At 33.0% G+C, this 20,741-nt stretch overlaps 2 protein-coding genes across 2 annotated transcripts; one reads left to right on the top strand and one right to left on the bottom strand.

Annotated features, from left to right (window-relative positions):
* Window positions 1-6,122: 6,122 nt before the first annotated feature.
* LOC125187821 (transcription factor MYB35-like) lies at window positions 6,123-8,075 on the top strand. Its single transcript, XM_048084465.2, has 3 exons — window positions 6,123-6,611; window positions 6,702-6,831; window positions 7,131-8,075. The coding sequence occupies exons 1-3, from the start codon at window positions 6,479-6,481 to the stop codon at window positions 7,873-7,875; spliced, it is 1,008 nt and encodes a 335-aa protein (XP_047940422.2). The 5' UTR covers window positions 6,123-6,478; the 3' UTR covers window positions 7,876-8,075.
* Window positions 8,076-10,157: 2,082 nt separating this feature from the next.
* LOC125187820 (diamine oxidase [copper-containing] 1, peroxisomal-like) lies at window positions 10,158-15,816 on the bottom strand. The gene is made up of 12 exons (XM_048084464.2): window positions 15,309-15,816; window positions 13,984-14,093; window positions 13,570-13,875; window positions 13,220-13,332; window positions 12,801-13,131; window positions 12,491-12,706; window positions 12,150-12,386; window positions 11,659-11,844; window positions 11,371-11,511; window positions 10,807-11,075; window positions 10,634-10,715; window positions 10,158-10,550 (listed from the first exon to the last, which is right to left on the bottom strand). The coding sequence occupies exons 1-12, from the start codon at window positions 15,538-15,540 to the stop codon at window positions 10,416-10,418; spliced, it is 2,358 nt and encodes a 785-aa protein (XP_047940421.2). The 5' UTR covers window positions 15,541-15,816; the 3' UTR covers window positions 10,158-10,415.
* Between the last annotated feature and the right edge of the window lie 4,925 nt (window positions 15,817-20,741).

Below are 20,741 nucleotides of genomic sequence, written 5' to 3'. Positions count from 1 at the left end.
TAGTACAAAATTGAATTTTATTTTTCTGCTACAAACTTTTTTATCTGGGTGGATTTTCATTTTCCTCAATAGTAGTAACTGCAGATAATTGCAGGGAAAGGAACAGGTGAGGTGGACAAGACAAGACGAAGTGGATAATTGCAGAACTGTAGAGGAATGGACGTCTGTGGGAGTGCAGTTTCCAAAATATAATAGAATTTCAATTTCTGTGTCGTCTGTTCTCCAATCATTATATCCAGACGATATTATTTTTATTTTTATTTCCTTTTTCATTTTTTTTCGAATAATTTGTCCATCATTTGCACACAAAAAATTGTGAATCAGCCTAATAAATTTCTAACTAATACTCCCTCCGTCGCAATTAATTGTCACTCATTTCTATTTCGGTCCGTCCCTTAATAATTATCACATTTATTTTTATCATAAACTAGTATCACACCCGTGCTATGCACGGTCCACTTTATTCTCTTCAAATATGATTTTTTTTTTGAAATAATAAAATTATATGGGGTCTTAAATTATACTACCTCCGTCCTCCAAATTTTGATACACTTTGACCCGACACGGATTTTAAGAAATGTAATGGAAAGTGAGTTGAAAAAGTTGGTGGGATATGGGTCCTACTTTTAAAATATTAGTTTTATAATAAAATGTGAGTAGGAATGAGTTAGTAGAATATGAGGTCCACTACCAAAAATGGTAAAAGTGAAGTGTGTCAAATTTTCAGGGACGAACTGAAATGGTAAACTGTGTCAAAATTTGGGGGACGGATATAGTAATGTATTTAATAATAAATATAAATAATACATTTGATTAAAGTAGTGAATTTTATAAAAATAAAGTTGTGATATACAAATGATGAGTTTATAATAATTTGTGTCACAAATTTGAGATAAGAAAATTTTATTATATAATGATAATATTGACAACTATACATAAATACAGAAAAAAAAAATATGGATATCGCAAGTTTGAAAAAAAAATTCATGTACATTTCTATATTTTTAATAAATATGATCACATGGGTGTGATCCGTTGCATATTTTCCTTAAATTGCTAACTTGGTAACTCATCAATGCAATCTATTAAAAATGTCAACACGATGATACTGAAATGTCAACATAAACTTAAGTTGATATATTAATACATTATGTTGACATTGATATTTAAATGTCAACACAGTTTATTAAAATGCCAACACAAATATGTGTTGACATTTAATCGTGATCATGTTGGGATTCAGCTAAAATATAAATACGTGGAAAATAATACTGTACATTATTTTTGTAAAATGGAAAAATGACTCTGACCGTGAGACTAAAAAATAAAGCAAATTTACATCACACAAAACAAAGAAACCTAAAGAATGTATAATCACCAATTCTCCTAATGAGATTTAAGATATTGTTTATCAAAAGCTATAATTTAAGATTGCACTCCTAGTCGAGCTTCATTTCATTGCAATATAGTGACCTTATACACTAAAAACCCAAACCTTGAAACCTAAATCCTAAACCCTTAACTTTAAAATATACTTCACTCATCATGACCAACAAATAATCCAAATATCAATAAAATTCTCCCTCCATTCCCGTTCAATTTTACGTTGTTGATCACTTATTCTATTTTGGAGGTTTTAGATATGTATTTGATATCTTACATTGGGCAGCTTACTTGATAATCCTTACTGATAGTAGATGTTTTTTTTACCTGAATCTATCTTGGCTGTAAATCTATTTATATGCTCATATCAAGAAATGTTTTACAATAGAGTTATATGAATGGTAAAAAAAAAATCTTGATTGCATTCATCCAAATCCACCGACTATTATAGTGTATGGGATGGTTGAGTCTTTTGGCTTTCCATTTCTTTGTTGCAACCCCATCAGCTTCCATTTCTTTGTAAACTTAATTGTGATTAAAAGTTATAATATGCATTTAAATTAATCATAATGGCATTTTGTGGACAACCAAAATGGCAAATGTGCCTTGTTTTTCATGTATGGAGGGAATATCAAAATATGGATCAATAATAAATATTACTATGAAACAATTAATCTTAAACTATAATATTGCAATATTAAATCATAGGAGATAAAAAATTATCATAATAAACAATTAAATAATAGAGGAATCACCCATAAAATTTGGAAAATATATTCCAAAATTTTGAGCTCAATTAGAGTGGTTTGAAGATCTTGTTGAAAAAAATAATGTACAACTAATATTTAACTACAAAACTATATTGTAGATTCGAGATAAATTAAGAGTGGCTCGATGCTGGGATATATTCCTATATATTGATTTATCAGTTTGAAATATAGGGCAACATACGTGGAGTACAATTAATCCATAATTATAAGAATAGATGTAAATGATTTATCTCTATTAGATACAGGACGAGTTATGTAAAATAATTTTTTTTAAACGGTATTACAGAATAAATCAATCTGAAATGTTATAAATCTATGGAAAATACACCTAAAATCTATCCCTTTAAATTACCCAACATTTCTTGTAATTAGTAAAATTCATTAATTATTTTAAAATGATCTTACTCGAATTAAATACTGAAATCATGACACTTTTCCAATAAATAAGAGGACCATAAATAGCTTCCCGTCTCTATCTTCTCTATTTTTCCGGTGTTCCTTCTCTTTGTATTGCTATCGCCGCATTCTCTCTTCTATTTATATTTTCCGTTGCCGAAAACACTATGGCTGCCTACAGCAGCAGCGATTTCCTTCAACACACACGGTTCATATCTTCTTGTTTCCCTCTTATTCCTCATTGATCAAGGTGAAGAATCGGAACATGGTGTGAAGCTTTTTCCTATAGTAAGAACAAAACTACCAAATGTAAATTAAATTAAATAAATTGGGCTAATTTATATTAAGCCCACTAAGATAATTATAAAATTGACCTACATAAAAATTGATAGCCTCTCTTTCTCACGCTCGTGGCACCTCCTCCATGCTTCTTCTCTAGCAACTCCTCCATGCTTCATATGTTATTTCCGGTAACTCAATCTTCTCAGGCGTAATGTTCATTTTCTTTCTTCTCCAATAACACATTTGCTAACATAATTGGTATTTATAGAAAATTTAATAGCTTTTGGAATTCTAATCCCTTTAATTTTACATTCTTCTCTAATGACTCTTAGTGATCCCAATAAATTAGTAATAAATGGCATAGAAATTTATAACCGTTCTCAATGGAAATTTTTTGAATCTGGACCAAATGTGTGTATTTAGATTTTATTGAATTAAATTAAATTTAATTCCAATGGTCATTGTCTTCAATTTAATTCCTAATCACACGTTTAAACATTTAATTTCAATGTTTTTTATTTAATCGTATAATTTTTCAACTAAAATGGCATTTCCATAACTACCCCCAAAACTCCCCCTTTATATATGTATAGATGATAAATAGGTCACATATTCCACTGACTCATTTCACTCACATTTATTATAAACAATATAAATAAGTGGATCGCACATTCAACTAACTTTCTCAACCAATTTTTCTTTATATTTCTTAAAACACCTACTCAGTTAAAAAGTGATAATTAATCGGAGACGGAGGGAGTAATTTCTAATAATCAAAAGATTGTTAAGTAAGATCAGTATATTTTACTCTGATAGCACGGAGTAGTTTATCATATTTTTTATTCACTTTTTATTATATTTTTTTAAAATATGTGTCCAGTTAAAATTGATTGTATTGATGAAAGGAGGGAGTATAACAAAAAAAAAGTAAAAAAGTGGATCTAACTAATTAGTAAAATTTTAGTTATGAGAAATTAATTTGGTGCAATTAACTCTATGAAATATCACAAATATGCATCGTGCATTAACTAGATGCGAAATTTGCAATTCACTATTTAATGAAATATAGTAAGGGGAGAAATTGTGAAATAGAAAACCAAAATAACATAAGCATGGTAGTAAACTTATCAAAATAACAAAAACAATCGTTCAATTATTTACCTTTAAACCATATACTATACAGTATCTTATATAATCCTCAAAATACTGAACATTTATTTGAGGAATCATTAGACATTAGTTATTCACTTAATTGCTTAACCCTTATATATTGGTTTCTTGAAATTTACTATATGACCAAAAAAATGCACTAATTATGCATAACATCATTTTCATCATCACCATCGTATATTTAATGACTCATAAACCTCACATATATGTGATTAATATATATATTTATTTTTTCCCAAAAAGTACAACCCCTTTGCCCATCGAATTCGATAATGATATTTCCAATTTCATATCAAGAATATGATATAACTAACTTTTCTATTTTAAATACTAAACACTTGGAACATTTTTTTCTATAATTCTTTCTTTTTATACATGGCTTTTTTATTCAACAAAGAAATATCCACATATATATATATATATATATATAGGGGTGTACTAGTATAACAACTAATTTTAAAGTTACAACGTACATCCAACCACGTGCTGCCACATGGCACGAAAAATGCAATATTGTATACAGAAAAATGCAATACGCATTTATAGAAGCTATAAATGAATTTCGGCAGATTGCATTTTTGTTATATGCAGATTGCATTTTTTATTGTTAAGTTTTGCATTTTAGATATTGACTGTTTAAATTGCATTTTATATATAGACGGATTGCATTTTTATATGTGAAAATGCAAAACTCAACACTATAAAATGCAATTTACATACAATAAAAATGCAATCTGCGAAAATGCATGTACAACTAGATTGCATTTTTGTGTTTAAAATATTGCATGTTTTGTGCCACATGGTAGCACCAGATTGGATGTACGTTGTGACTCTAAATAAGGGGGCACCCTAGTGCTCCCCTATATATATATATATATATATATATATATATATATATGTTGCAATCCGATTTGATTCGTGGACTCTACGCTTTCCTTTTTTCCAATCATTTTCTTTTTTTTTCACTCTTCAAAATGTTATTTTTTGCGTTTTTATTGTCGATATGAAAATTAAGCTGTTGATTATCACCAATTTTACATTCGATCATTCATGTTTATCTATGGGGCTTTCTTATTGGCATTTTTTTCAAAAAATAAAACAATAAAACGAGATTTTGAGCAACGATTTTTTTAAATCATTTGCCACAAATTTAAAATCATCATTCAAGCTATATCTAAGAAAAATACTAGTGAATAAACACGAAATTTAAACCTATACAAAAATAGAAATTTTTACGAAACTTGATTTTATTACATTTCCTATTGTATATTTTTATTTAAGAACATGTAATATAATACTATTATATATTCATCTACATTTTTTAAATCACTCTTTTTTTCCAATTTAAAGACAATAATTATATAAAATTATATACTAGAATCAATTATTAATTTACCATGTTAATTAGTCATGCAAAAATATTCAATTTTAGTGGCAAAACCCGAAATAAAACATATTTTTTGCGTTGATTATGTCTTTTTAGCTTATTTAATTTCAACAGCTACTTAACATGGAGTGCATCATTACTAACAGAATACGAACCTCTCGAATTTGTGTTGCCTAAATTCAAGATTAACATAAATGAGAGGCCCAAAATTAATGGAATGCAACCTACGTTTAATCCTATTTATCACAATGAAAATGATTGTGGGAATCGAAAATTACATCTAGCCATGATTAGAAAATTTTACGGTTGATGTATATCTTATTAAATTAACTCAACAAATAGCTAGGTTCCTATCTCATGATTATTGGAAATTAACATAATAAAATTCGTTGTGAATTCATTGCCATGCCTTTTTATAATCATTTTTTCAAAAATTTATGTAAATTATTATGCAAAAGCATCTGATGAATCATATACACATATATTCTTGAATAAACTTTGGAAAACACAATTATACCATTTTTTTCATGTATACTAGATCTAAATAGACTAGTACAAGAAATTATTGCATTTGAAGTTTGAAAATCAATGCATGTGTAGTCAAATGTCACGTTTAAATAGGTAGACATAAATGTATGCAGTTATAATTCTCCCTATCTTTTCTACTCCTATTAATTATTTTATCTAGATAGAGCTATCTTAATTTATAATCCAATCCAATGCAAAAGCATCACCAGAATTTGCTTAGAAACCACTTGATTACTCTCTCTCTCTCCTCTCTCTCTCTCTCTCATATGACTTCAATCTTAAGTATGATTTCTTTTTTCTTCTCTTAAACCCCTTTAAATCATCACAACATATTCTCAATGATATACATGTTTGGTTCTACCATGTTGGGAACATGCCGTAGCTGTCACTATTAAGTCCCGATCTCGATAAAAGCCCGTTAGAGTTTGTGTTTCCTCTCTCCCAAGTCCCGGTCCCGATAAAAGCTCATTTTCCCTCTCAAGCCTCGATAAAAGCTTGTTCGAGTTCATTTTTCCTCTAGAGTCTCGATAAAAAGCTCGTTTATCGTCTCTGAGAGTGGGAAATGGGGCGGAATTCGTGTTGTGTGAAGCAGAAGCTGAGGAAAGGGCTGTGGTGCCCTGAAGAAGATGAGAAACTTTATAATTATATAACAAGATTTGGAGTTGGTTGTTGGAGCTCAGTGCCTAAATTAGCAGGTACATTATTTATTTATTATTATTTTTATTATTTTTTGCATATTTGAAATGGAGATTATAGTGATTGAATTCGTTGATTGATTCATGCAGGATTGCAAAGATGTGGGAAAAGCTGTAGATTGAGATGGATCAACTACTTGAGGCCTGATCTCAAAAGAGGAATGTTTTCACAACAAGAGGAAGATCTCATCATTAATCTCCATGAAGCTCTAGGCAACAGGTCTTTTTTTATTAATTTATTAAATTTTATATATATATGAAAGTATGAATTCATTTTTACCTATCCGATTTTAATTATTTGATCACGATCATCTACATTGAACGCATTATCTTGTTGAATAAATGCAACACTTGCGTTTGAACCCCATAACTTAATTATGTTTCAGTGGCAGTAATTTTATAATTTAGTAGAGTATACTTTTATGTTCTAGCAATAAGAGTAGCAATTTTATTTTACGATTTTGAGGCGAATGCAGTAATTTTATAATTTTGTGTACGGGTTTTCGAATTTTGCGGCAGGTGGGCTCAGATTGCAGCGCAATTGCCGGGAAGGACAGACAATGAGATTAAGAATTTTTGGAACTCGAGCCTGAAGAAGAAGCTGCTGAAGCAAGGGGTCGATCCCAACACACACAAACCGATGATGATCAAAGATGAGAGAGAAAGCAGCGGCGATTTGAGTTCTTCATCGCTGCAGAATATTCTTCAGCATCAGCAGCAGGTACGGGGGCTCCAAACCTCAGGCTCGGAAACGTACAGCCTCAGCAGCCTGCTGTGCAACACCAATGCAGCAGGGAAAATGCGGGAGAATAATTGTTCGAACAAACAAGTCTACGATCCTCTCTTCTTGTCTGAATTCCAAGCCAACGTGGATCCTGATGGATTCCAATCCACCTTTCTCTCTCATTGCCAACAGAATCTTAATAATAATTCTAATAATAATAATAATAATAATAATCCAATTTGTGGATTCAATTCAATGCCAGACTTGACCAATTTCGATCACCACAATTTGGGGAAATTGGTGATGAATGAAGCTAAAGAGAGCTCAATTTTGAACTTTCAAAGCGCAATGACGATGCAGACGAACAACAACGACAACAACAACAGCAGCAGCAACGCGTTTTCGTGGGACGGGAAGCTGGATTCGGTTTTCCAGTTCCAATTCAGTGGGATTCAGATTGAAGAAAGGGGTGATTTGAAGCTTCCGAATCAGATTTCGGATGATGATTTTGGTGCATACGTGTTTGATCATCGTATATAGATTGGAAATGTACATGGAGGAAAATACGTATAAATACAAAAGAAGAAGAAGGAAAGGAAAAAGGTAGAGAGGTGCAGAAGGATTTGATTCGGACATTACATTAGATTCCTACGTTGTTTGTTTGGATTGAGGATTGGTAAAAGTGATGTTTCAACAGTTTAATTATGGGAGGAAAGAAAAATTGGTGAAGTTTTGTTTTAGTGATGTGGTCCAAAATCTATTATTGTTATATATCCAATGGTAGTTTGATTTGCTGGCATACATACAATATAAGTAAAAGTCCCACACAAAATTGGTTATGCTTTTTTGTGATGCATGTTGCTTGTTTATATTATTGTGTGGTACGTACGTTTTGTAGTCTTGTTGTACGTGCCTTAGTCTCGTATTTTATTTCAGTGTCGAAATGTATATGGAAAATGGATATATTTGGAAATGTGAGTTTGGCGGTCCCATGTGGGGCCGAGGGCTTAAGTTAACGGTGCATTGATTCAGTATAGAACCGAATCGATGGTTCTAAATTTGAATTCGTAAATGCCCTTGGCTGACCACCCCGGAATTGGCTTTATCGGTTCTGCCAATCCGATTTTGATTTTGATAATTTGAACTTTGAACCTACGGTTAGTCATGATTTAGGCTCAAAATCGATAAAATTGAAAAAAATATGTAAAAAACAACTGAAAATCGAATAAATCCAGTGGTAGATCATCGGATTTAACCAGATCCATAACCACCAATTTTGATTTAAAATCTAAATGGAAAATCTTCTTTCCAGGTGATTCTGGTTCCGATTTTTCGGAACCTGAACCACTTATTTGAACTAGCCACATCACTAGCCTGAGCTCTCAACCAAGCAAAAGTTTGTTCACAATTTCTTTATTCAATAATTATCAAATTATCGGGGTATTGTAGTATTAATTACTTGTATAATATCCCTTGTCAGCTATTTAGCAGATTATATAGGAAGAAAATTATTTATTTAAATTTCAAAACACAAAATTTAGAAAATTTAACACATATGAGCCATTTTGTATGCATTATGCGTGCACAAAATAAACATGCCTGAAGTTGTCACTTTATTTATCAATTTTTGAAAGAAGAATAATAATAAAAAAAAGCTTATGAAAGCATCTGATGTATAGTAGTGTTTAGTTGATGGCGATAATTAGTCTTAATGACGGCATTAATTTCAAAATCAATTTTCACACACTGATTAAGACAGAATGAAATGAGAGATTTTGTGTATACTTTAATTTTGTTCTGACTTTTGAGGTAAAAATTATTTCTAACTGGAACTTGTTAATGGTGGCTAATAAATATGATATGCATGTCCCACACTCGAAGCATTAATATTTTGTAAGTGCATAATACTCCTACAAGATATTTTACATATAAAATCCCAGAGAAAAACTGATCGACTTAATTAACATTAAATTTGGATTCAATCAAAGGACGTGGTTTACAAAACGGAAACATATTTTCATGTTATACAAAAGGTGCAAGTATTAATTTCATTAATGTGTGTGCCCATTATCATTTATTTCCTTTTAATTAATTATGTAATTAGTGGTTGGTTGATGATGATTGTATTAACTTGACTATATGCAATTAATGGAGTAATTTTTAGAATTATAAATATGATGACAACGACAAATCACAATTCAGTTGACAAAACATTTTTACAAAACACTCTGGCCGAAACAAAGACCGGCAACATAATATCATAAAACAATCAGTTGAAAATTAAAACATCAACAAAAACAACGAAATCAACATAGAACAAAAGCAAAGGCTCTACGTATACGTGTTGGAAGCCCGAAGTAATAAAATGTCTTTTCTCTGTACTCATTGAAATGGCCGACTTTTTTTTTCTCTATTTTAATACACGCAACAATTTCAACTAAACTCCCGTTCCCGTGTCATTCAAAATGGACATCTAGACCGAGACAGAGGGGTAGAAATCAAGCCGATGGCATGGGGTTGAAACTAATTGACCATTCATAGTTGCACACGTAAGGAAATAGACTGAGCCTTCTTTGTCGAATGTAAGAAAAAAACACAAAGTCATTTTTTGTCTTAATTTAGGTAATAACGTTTTGGTCCTCACATGAAGAATATCCAGAATCAGAAACTGGAGTGATGGAAAGAGCCTTTCCAACTAATTTCTCTATCATTTGAAAGATACACCACTTAGGACCAGTGGTCTCACTCTCACTCACCTAAGAGAGAGAGACTGCCCACCACTTCTCATTTTCATTTTTTTTTCATCTAAATAAAAAAAAAAGTAAAAATAACAGATCATTATTCAAATTTCAAGAGAGGTAGCAACAAAGTCTGGAAATACATATTCATGTTCGGCAAGCGAAAAGCACGAACTCAGAAAGAGTTTGACAACGAGTACGATAAAACAATACCGTCTGGAAAAAGAACTAGCAAACCGGGAGTAGAGCTAAGTGACGAGTCTCTAATAAACTGGGATGCAGTTATGTACAGGCACATCGAATTCATCCATCATGGTTATCGAATAACGCATTTCATTCCCTTCAGATCTTTGAAATGAGAATAGGTGAACTTGCCTTAGCAACGCCGTTTTCTTTGACATCGTTCTCTTTTGGATCCATTTCCCAGGCACTGGGTGGCACATCCACTGCAGGAGAACAATTGAAGAATCCGTGCGGCTACAAAAAATAGCGAAGCAATAGAAGTGTTATGAATGTGATAAGAAAATATACGAGAGTGAGTTAACATTCATAAAACGTACCTGAAGCACGAAACCAATGTGCTCCACGGGCATAACAGGCCAGTCTTCCAGTCGAGGAACATGCGTGATGCCAAAGATGTACCTATATAGGCCGAAAAATGCATTCAGAGATGAAATATTTCACTGCAAATACTAGAAACAATTATGTTTTCTCTAAGATGCATGAAACAGACCAGAGAACGATATCATTTTCCTCCAAAGGCCGATTCTGCTTCACCCATGAAGCCAATCCTTCACCAGCACGTGGATTTTGGTTGGGAAACTCCCCTCCGGGGAAATCCTCTCCACGTGCATATTGTGTTACCCACAGATTATGCTTCAAAAATGCAGCTCTTCTCAGAAATTTAGCCTCGGGACCAGCTAGTGGAAGACAATTTGAACCAGGCACCAGTTTGTAGCCTGTCAGTTTTCCAGTCCTATTCACAGTTCTTGTGTTCCTTATCTGAATGGAACAATAAACCCGATAACATTATCAGACAGAACATAAAATGATGTCATGTAATAGTCACAAGACACTATGGAGTCTATCCAGCTTTAAAAAAAGAGAAGTCAGAGCAAACGACTCTTCCAGTCCTTTCTAGCAAAACCAAAAAAAAAAAACTTCTATCTTAGTAGTATAACCAGATAGAGAAAGAAATCTCCCGCATCAAAAAAGGGTTAGCACAGAAACTACTTTTGGTGGGTAAAGTTGGATCTGTTTCGGGTGTTCAAAACATAATTCGTGTCAGGATGCTTACAATCCAGTGGCGGCCAGATAACGGATCACAATCACGCATTGCCTCTAACTCGGATCTAAGGACAGTTTCCTCAGCATAGAATGCATTGTTGTGAACATTGTCCTTTCCAGGTTCTTCAACTCTGACATTCACTTCAACAACCTGAAGAGAATAGGAATAGGAATAGGAATAGGAATAGTAACAGAACAAAACGAGTCAAACCTTGTTTATCAATCTTGGAATGAAGCGCATCAATCATCAACGTTTCCATCAATATAGCAAATAAATAACTGATTCTGGGCCAGATACCTGATTGTGTGCTTCTCCAGGTTTACAGTCGACAGCCATATCCATACGAGAAACAAAGAAATGTTGGTGAACAGGAGCATATAATCCAGGTGCAATGGTTGTACCATATTTTCTAAATTCACCAGGTTGTAGAGCCCCTAAACTGAGAATCCCAGTAAGTTTAACTTCAGCTTCAATCTTCCCATCCTGGAATCAAGAACACACGGCTATAATGCTATAATACATTATTTGTCCAGACGGCTTTCGTTTTAACATATACTACACTTTTTAATCATATTTGACCGAGAAAATTCTGCTTAACATTCTGCTTCCTATTTGTTAATTCAATCCTGTTGTATATCACTGACTAAACTAATACTAGGTTCCAGAGGAAAACAAGAAATGAAACGTCTTGTTATTAGAGAATGCTCCTATGTCCATCTTCTATCATCCTATACGAAAATATATTACTGCTATATAGGCGAGCACTATTGGGAATGCATTCTACTTGCCTGGTAAAAGTGCCAATAAAATCCATACTCATAGTTAGCCACGGTGCAGAAAAAAGAAACAGTAAGACGCCTTGATCTTCGGACTTCAGCCATGCCAGTTCTCCAATCTTGATGCTTCCATAGGACTCCATGATCCTCTTCATGCAAGCATACACAGTTTTCAATTGTCTCAACTCCTCCGGTAAAGTTTGTAAAATGAGCATCAAAGTACTTTATATATCCTAAGCAATCACATCCCTGAATAGGAAACGACTTAGACAAGAATTACACACTGAGATGAAGATTGCAGTGAACTAAGCAAAAATGATAATCAAATAAAAATAAGAATTTGAATTTGAAACCTTCTTCAGAGAATGGGCATTCTTGCCCAGACCATCTTCCCCTGCATCAAATGCGTTTTTCCTGTAATGAGGGTCATTAGGATCACCATACGGCACAACCATCTCCACGAAACTCAACCTATGCGCTATAGGTCTCCTTCCCCGGCTACCATCAACATAGGCAACAGAATGAATGACCAGACCCTCCCTTGGAGTGAAACCAATGCGAAAGTTCCACTGTTAACCAAAATTTCAACAGTGATTTTGACTAAACTCGGGCTGATTATGTGCATGTGTGAGTGTGTTTAGTTAGTAATAAAGAGAGAAAAACCTTCTGCCATTCTACGTAATTCCCATTGATGCGAAAACTTGGACCTTCAGGCTGAACAATTTGAAGAGATTTCACATCACTTCTATCTACTCCTCCCCTTGTTTCACCAGGAGTATAATTTCTCAGAGGATCAGCCGGTGGCAAAGGAACAAGCTTGCGATCTTCAAACTCGATTACCACCATATTTTGCATATCAACAAGAACGTGAATTCCTTCTACAGGACGCGCATAACCATTTTCCAGTGGGCAGTCACTCTCTGTCCGGCAAAACACAAGTGGTTTTGCAAGTCTACGACTAGGAGCATCAGCCTCGCTGTGGTATCCAACACACCTGCAGTAGGAATTTCACCAATCAGATCACTAAGTGAGTATACTAACAAGGTCGTTTCCAGAGCATGTCATCATCTGCAAATACTAACCATGGATCAACCATGACAAGGTCCATGTCATGAATGCCCCTCTTCTTCATTGCCTCTACAAAAGGAGGGTAATCTTTCACAATAGCTTCACATTCTGCATATTCTGTAGCATCCTGCAGTTGGAATACATAAGAAATTACCTAATTAAGTGGACAAGCATTGTATAACAAAGAAGACAAAAGCCAAAAATGAGTCCCACAAAGCACATGCAACAATTAATTAATCAATGAACTAACATTTATCTTTTTTTCACAAAAACACATGCTACATGACATATTTGCTATAAAGAATGCTCTGAATCCAAATTATGAGTATAGTGTGTTAAGTATTCCTGCAATTTAGTAAGATACCATTGGAGGCTGAACATCTGGAACAATTTCAGAGGATACAACTTTTCCTCGATGATGTCCACCTCGAGTAGTTGCATGTACTTCTGTCAACTCAACTATCCACAAACTAGTCTCATTGGACTTCTTATTGTAGACAACTAATCTGGCTCTCCTCGGTGGGAGCTTACTAGGTATTGCAGGCCCTCCTTTGGTTCTAGCCAACAATGATGGTTGGAATGGAGGAAAGAAATAAGCATCTGCAAGTGCAACAACATGCTTTTCTGGCTCCAACAAAACAACTTCAACAAACCTCATGCTATCTCTGACCTAAATAAACAAGGGACAAGTCAGAGGATGACCAAATTACAATAGCAGTAATTAAGTAACATGACATTAGTTGCATGGACATCATATCAATGAAAAGTAATTTCAGACCTCAGGGGTGGCCCCAGCTGCTCTGACAGTTGCCACAGCCACAGAGATTTCAGTAGCAGATAAGGGATCTAAAGGATGTTTTGTTTGAGCCCTTGTCATGACTTGGACCCCTGAAAAAACAAAGCATTGATAAGTAACCAAGTCCTTCAAGCAGGTTCTATTCATACCAAAAAGTTCAAAAGGGATTTAACATCATAAAAAATCCACAAAATTGAAAGATTAGCTCTGAGATGTTCATAGAGATAACATACAATTCTACACATCCGTGTATACAAGAAAATAATGGAAGCAAAGCATTATAGCACGTGTAACTACACACTAAGACCTTCAAGTATTTCCAACTACATAAGTGATACAAGAATGCGATTTAAAAAAGGGGTTATTAGCCTAAGCCCCGTGAGAAAAAGTAAAGACTAAAGGAAAAGAATCACAGTAATTGAATTGAAATAACAATATATTCTTTTCACATCAAGTAATTCAGAATGACTTGTAAGATTTCTAAAAGCACACCTTTTGAAGTCATCAAACCAATTACACACTCCCTTCATTGTCAATTGATAAAGATAGCAATATGAGATGGACACATAATGATGAGTTTCATATCAAGCTTGTCTTCTAATGATGATTATCGTAAACTAGGCCTCCATCCTTTACTTCATAAAGCACTCACCAACACTTTCATACACCGGAATATCAAACATAGAGCAGTAATAGACCTTAAAATAATCCACCAAGATGACAAGAGTCTCAAAAGCACAAACAAGAATAATCCAATGAAAAATGTGGAGTAAAGTTAATGTTTACGCAAATAAACAACCAAAGAACACCCAATGTTTTGTGGTCCTCACTCTTCCATCAACTCCAAATCACATAGTAAAATTAAACTTTCAATGAATGTAAGACTTTCTGATCACTAACTTTTTGCACAATCAAGTTCTGTTCTCTTTTTTTGTGTTGTTTCTCCAAAGTCACTGACTGTATGGAGAAAAAACAGATTGAAATGCAGATAATCAACATCAAAGGAGAATCTCTCTGATATCTATTTTCCAAACCTTGATGCCTTCCACAAAAAAAAACATTAAAATCGATAATTACGCAGTAAAATTCAATAGCATGCCAGACACAGATAGATACAGAGTCATTCGATATTCCTATCAACCACCAAATATAAAAATCACATAATTTCAACATAGAGAAGAAGCGAGATCTCGATCAATGCACACCACATGCACACAAACCAAAACAACGCAGCACACATCAACGCCAAAACGGAATCACACAGGAAAGGGCAAAAAAACAAATTCACGATCGCATTTGATTAAGACCTTTCGCTGCGGCATTGGAAGAAGGCTCCGTTCTAATCAAAGCCGCCGCGGCCGCCGCCGGCTTCTTCTTCTGATCCTCAGCGGCGGGAGGCACAGTCCAATCCGTGGCGGAGAACGACTCGCGGCGGACTAGGGCGGGCGAATCGCCGGCGCCGGCAGCTGGAGGAGCGCCGCTGCCGCAGCAGCTCGTCGGAGGAGGAGTAAGCGTCGCCTTTTTCGGAGCTGTGGCCATTGCAACTGGTTCGCAATCTCACCGAATCCACCGCAATGAGCGTCGCAATTCAGTGACATACAGCAAGCAATCGAGCTCCTTCACTCCACCAACCAACACCGCCACCACAATTTATTCAGATACGGATTGATTCGAGTGCTGTAACGGAAAACGGAGTGAAGTGAATGTGAAAGCTAGGGATTGATTCTGTGATCGACGATTTGTGTGTATCTAATTGTATGTATAGGCTGTTTTTTCCTATTAATGCAGAGAGAGAGAGAGATCCCTACAGAGATACACGTGAAGGGGCTTTAAAAAGGTTAAATTTCAGAGCAAAATATTTATTTGCATTTAATTTTTAACCATTTTATCCTTTAAATTTTCCTGTTTTGTTTTATGATAGATAAGTAATGGTGATAGGCGCATTTGCTTTTAGATACCCCAACTAACCATATTTTGCTTGATAAGGCCATGATTATTGGATATTTAACTTCTATTCCGATTTTCTTTGTGAATAATGTACCTATTAGTGAAAAGAACTTCTATAAATGGTTAAAACTTAAAAGATACCCCAACTAACCATACTACTATATCTATTCAGGGATGTACCGATATGTAATTGTCACTCACTAACTGAATCTAAATTGACATATCGATTCTACCTGTACGTGATGTGCTTATTTTGAACTAGAATTGGAAATGTGAATTTATTTGCTAGATCGATTATGATTCGACAACCTTTATATCAGTAGGCTTAATTAAAGATATTGATCGAATGTATTTTAATTATATACTAATATTTAAAATATGGAATCTTTGGATTTAATATGAAAATTTATTTTATGATTTAGTAAATGAAACGAGTCTGTATATACCAGTGTTTTGGATATATAAATATGGTAAGTATGTAGGTTAGTCATTTTTATTTACATTATGATAATGAAATATTTATTATTCGGAATTTTTGGATTGCAATATGACAAATTTAGTTAATGGTTTCGTAAATGGAACGAGTCTATACTTATTAAATTTTGTCGCATAAATTATGGCTAAATGAATGAGGTAAGGAAGAGTTTATACACAATGAATGAATTTCCTTTTGTCACATTTGACAGTGATAGATGAATGTACGAAAATACTTTTGTATACAAATTTGACCCTTGTTGCTGGCATAATTATAACTAATGAAAATGATATAATGGCCTACAAAAGATTCATTTTTGTACACCTAGCTACCACTAACACAAAAAAAATATACTATACACAAATTGACATACATAATTATGTATGTAGTGAACTTATAAATTACTAAGTATAGTGAACCTATTAATAATTTTTTTAGTGACAATTATGGGTTGTATATGTAAAGATGAAGCAACGGTTGTTTTTGCAACTAATTTTTAAAGTTGCAGAGATCAAAATTTAATATTTTCTGACTTTATTAACTAGGTCAAATTGTTTACGATAGGATAGATAAAGGCATGAGACATGGCTTAGCAGCTGATCACGAATTAATAATTTGATTTATCAAATATATTAAACCCCACATCACTAATATTAAATCTTCATTATTTTGAGCTAGGCTGTCTCCTCGTCACCAAGCCATCGGTGACGAAAGTGTGATACAAAAACATTATTCTTATACCAGATTTAAATTATTATAAAAATATAAAAATCAGCCCAGATTTTGGTGTTACATGCATTAATTATGTATCAAGTTGCAAGTACCAAAGTGGGGAGATCAGTGTTGTGTACTTGAATTATTTAATCCAACAAAGCAAAGGCCAAGAAGATTCCAGCCCCACATATTTAAGATTCCACTACAATAATTGAGGCTGCCTTTCCCAGCCACTATTTAACAATATTATCAAAGTAGTTTTATCTATACCTTGCTTTCGTGGCCATGACTAATGTTTGTCAAGTTATTATCAAAATCAAATCTTGATTTCAACTACTATGACTTTGATCGGTGAATATAAAATTATGCCTAACACTAGCTAGATATTGTTGATAAAACTATGATTTTAATCTATCTTTTGTAAGAAAACATTTTATGATTAATACTTTGTATCAATGATATCTATAATACATTCGTGCTAGTAACAGAGATAAATTAATCTTGTCATCGGTGAAAAACCAGTGCACATAGTGCATTTATGCCAACCGTGTGAACGATGCAACCGTGTCTATGTGTAAGTTGTACAATATGTCGACTCAGAGGCAGACCTTCATGTTATGGTTGGGGGCCAATGGAACCCCCACCAATTTACACATTATATTATATGGGAAATATTGAATTGTAGTAGTAGTTCAAGTGGTTATGTACTTGGGTTAAAAATTTTGAGTTATTGTTGGCCTGAGTGCAAATCCTACAAGTGCAATATTTTGTTATTTCCATTTTTTTCTTGATTAAATTTTTTATTTACTCATTTTTCTTGTGTTATGTGGTTTAGAACCCCCAGTGTAAAAAACTTGCGTCCGCCGCTTCGTCGACTATTTTAACTGTATTATATCACTTATTCGTGATATATCAACATTTGTGAGGTTCTTGTGCTTAGTTTTTTACTTTATCAAAAGGTTCAATGAATTAAAGATGTATTCTTTGTAATGAATGTAGCTACAAACATGGAGTACAAATTATTATTGTGAGTGAATATACATAATCATTTAAGGGACACCTTTTAAATTGTTTTAAAAACTAATATGATCAACCCAATTAATATGATACATATAGATTAAAGAGATCAATTATTCAAAGTCGTATAGTTATCATTATATACCTTCTCAAGAATAAAATAGGAGTTATAGGCAATTCTCTAGCTAACAAAATATATGCCTAATCGAACATCATCTTTAAACCTTTACCTAATCTATCCATCTTAGAAATTCGAGAACAGTACAACTTTGTGACAATCGTAAGTCAAATTATTTTCATCGTTAAATCACACTATTTTTAAAAATTAAGAATTAATGAAATGAGAACATAAAGTACTTTTCTATTTTAAAAAACACATTAAATAGGAAATATGAACTATGAGTAAAATGTTTTCCCTCCATCCAATAAATTGAAGATTAATTTGAGTCTATCATGAAGATAAATGATGACCTAATATTACTGATCCTTTTTATAAAAAAAAAAAGTGAATTACCAACATACACTAACCATTCTATAACATGAGATCACGATCAATAAGTGAATAGTCTTATGCATTCAACTTATAAAACTCAAAGCTATGGTAAGTCAACATATATAAAAGGGACCATAAATGTCACTTTTTCTAATGTGAAATGACATCATAAGGGAAATGTACACTAACATCCCATTATCACTTGATTCTATTGCATGTAATTATTGTGCTTTTCTTGTCACTATCTATTGTGTAATGTTTTTCAATCCTTTCTATCCTATGTATGAGGGGTCACTTTTTTATATGTGTGGACTATATTGATATCCACTTAGAGTTTAATGGTTGTTTTACACTCACTCCACCAACCATCTTCTTTTTTTTAAACTAAGAAACAAATGTGCTCAATTGAGGTAGTTGAATGGTAATATATGACATATTTCGAGTTTTTATATTTGAATTATTTGATCCACTTAGTCGTGCATATTACATAATAATTTTATATACTCTGTTTTATTGCATTTGTGCCTTGAAGACAAAATGTGCAAATCACCAATTATGGTGAGCCAAAGTTCAAATAAAGAGCCAAGCAAAATCGGATGTACATTTTTAAAAATTAAATGCCTTCTGCAAATAAGAGTGTGAAATATTATTGTGATGGATCGTTGTTTATGATAGTCAAATATATCAACTCCTTTAGACTTTCTTCTTCCAGATAAACAAATAATGGATCTTAGATATCAGATCTTTTATTGCATAGTCATATGATATTCTTTTTTTCGATATACATCTTATATGGTAAAATAGTTTATCATTACATAAAATACAATAATTACTTACATGCACATCGGTCTAATTAAAAATATAAATGAGCTAAAAATAGGATTGAAATTTGCAGAGCTTCTTAACATCTTTCTACACTATGAATCAAGGAGCTTCTTAGAATATCTCATATTCTTAAACCTAAAATGTAGCATTAGGCCATTAGCTCTAATGGTACTCTAAAACATATTCCATTTTGGTTTTTTAAGTCAAATATACCCATTTTTGGTTTATAATAAACAAACTCAAACCATTTTTTTTTAAAATTTTATTATGGGTAATGAAAAGATACTACTGATAGAGAATATTCTTTTAAGTTTTAAGCTTAGTGTAAATGGTTGGAGTAAAATCACTATTTGATACTCCCTCGTCCATGAAAAATAGTCTCGTTTTGTCATTACTAAAATTTTCTTTTATATTCTACCCACTTTTTCTCCTTTTCTCTCTTACTTTTTCTCATTTATCTCCTACTTAATCTACTTTTTCTCTCATCTATCTTACTTTATCAATTTTATATTAATTGTGTGTGACTATTTTTTGTGGACGGAGAGAATATGATATTTACAGAAAATGAGTGCGAAATTGTTGAAGATAATTATAGTATAAAAGTGGTGATTTTCGGAAAGGAGACACCAAATAGCCATCAATTATTTATTGAAAATAGAATAATAAAAGTGGATCCATTATTGGGAAGTTTCCATTTGAGGAGAGGCAACTATAACTTTAATGATGGGTATAGAGCCCACATGCTCAAGCAAATTGAGTTGGATATCAGTGGCCCAACACCATTTGATATATGAGAGAGAGATGAGAGTGCTGGATATAAAACATGACATCACATTTTATGTATTTATTTTTAAAATATGTCGAGAAATATTATTTTACATTTATGAACAAATGTGAGGTTATATTGTAGCTGGTGGCTAGGTTGGCTCAAAATCGGATTGGTAGGTCATAGTCATAAATGGGCTGAATCGAAACTGGCTTCGCTGTTCAAATGGTGCAGTTCCGATGCCATTATTTTCCAAACCATCAAATAACGATTTTGAGTCGAAATCAAGAAGAAGAAAAAATTAAAAACCAATGACAACCATAACCAACAAAAAACCAGCAGTTTCATTTAGCCCATACTATCATTGATTTCATGTTTAATCCTTTAATTTGATACTACTACTTTAAAGAGTACACTATAATTGATATCATTAATTGTATACAAAAAATCAAATCTCGAATTATCCATTTTACTTTTATATTTGAATAAACAAGAGAATAAAA

This window comes from Salvia hispanica, chromosome 5, assembly GCF_029641045.1.
Source record: "Salvia hispanica isolate PSC_SH4W2 chromosome 5, Shi_PSC_v1, whole genome shotgun sequence".
Classification (NCBI taxonomy): Eukaryota; Viridiplantae; Streptophyta; class Magnoliopsida; order Lamiales; family Lamiaceae; genus Salvia; species Salvia hispanica.
The sequence above is the reverse complement of the archived record's forward strand: the minus strand, read 5'-3'. Positions and strand labels throughout refer to the sequence as shown.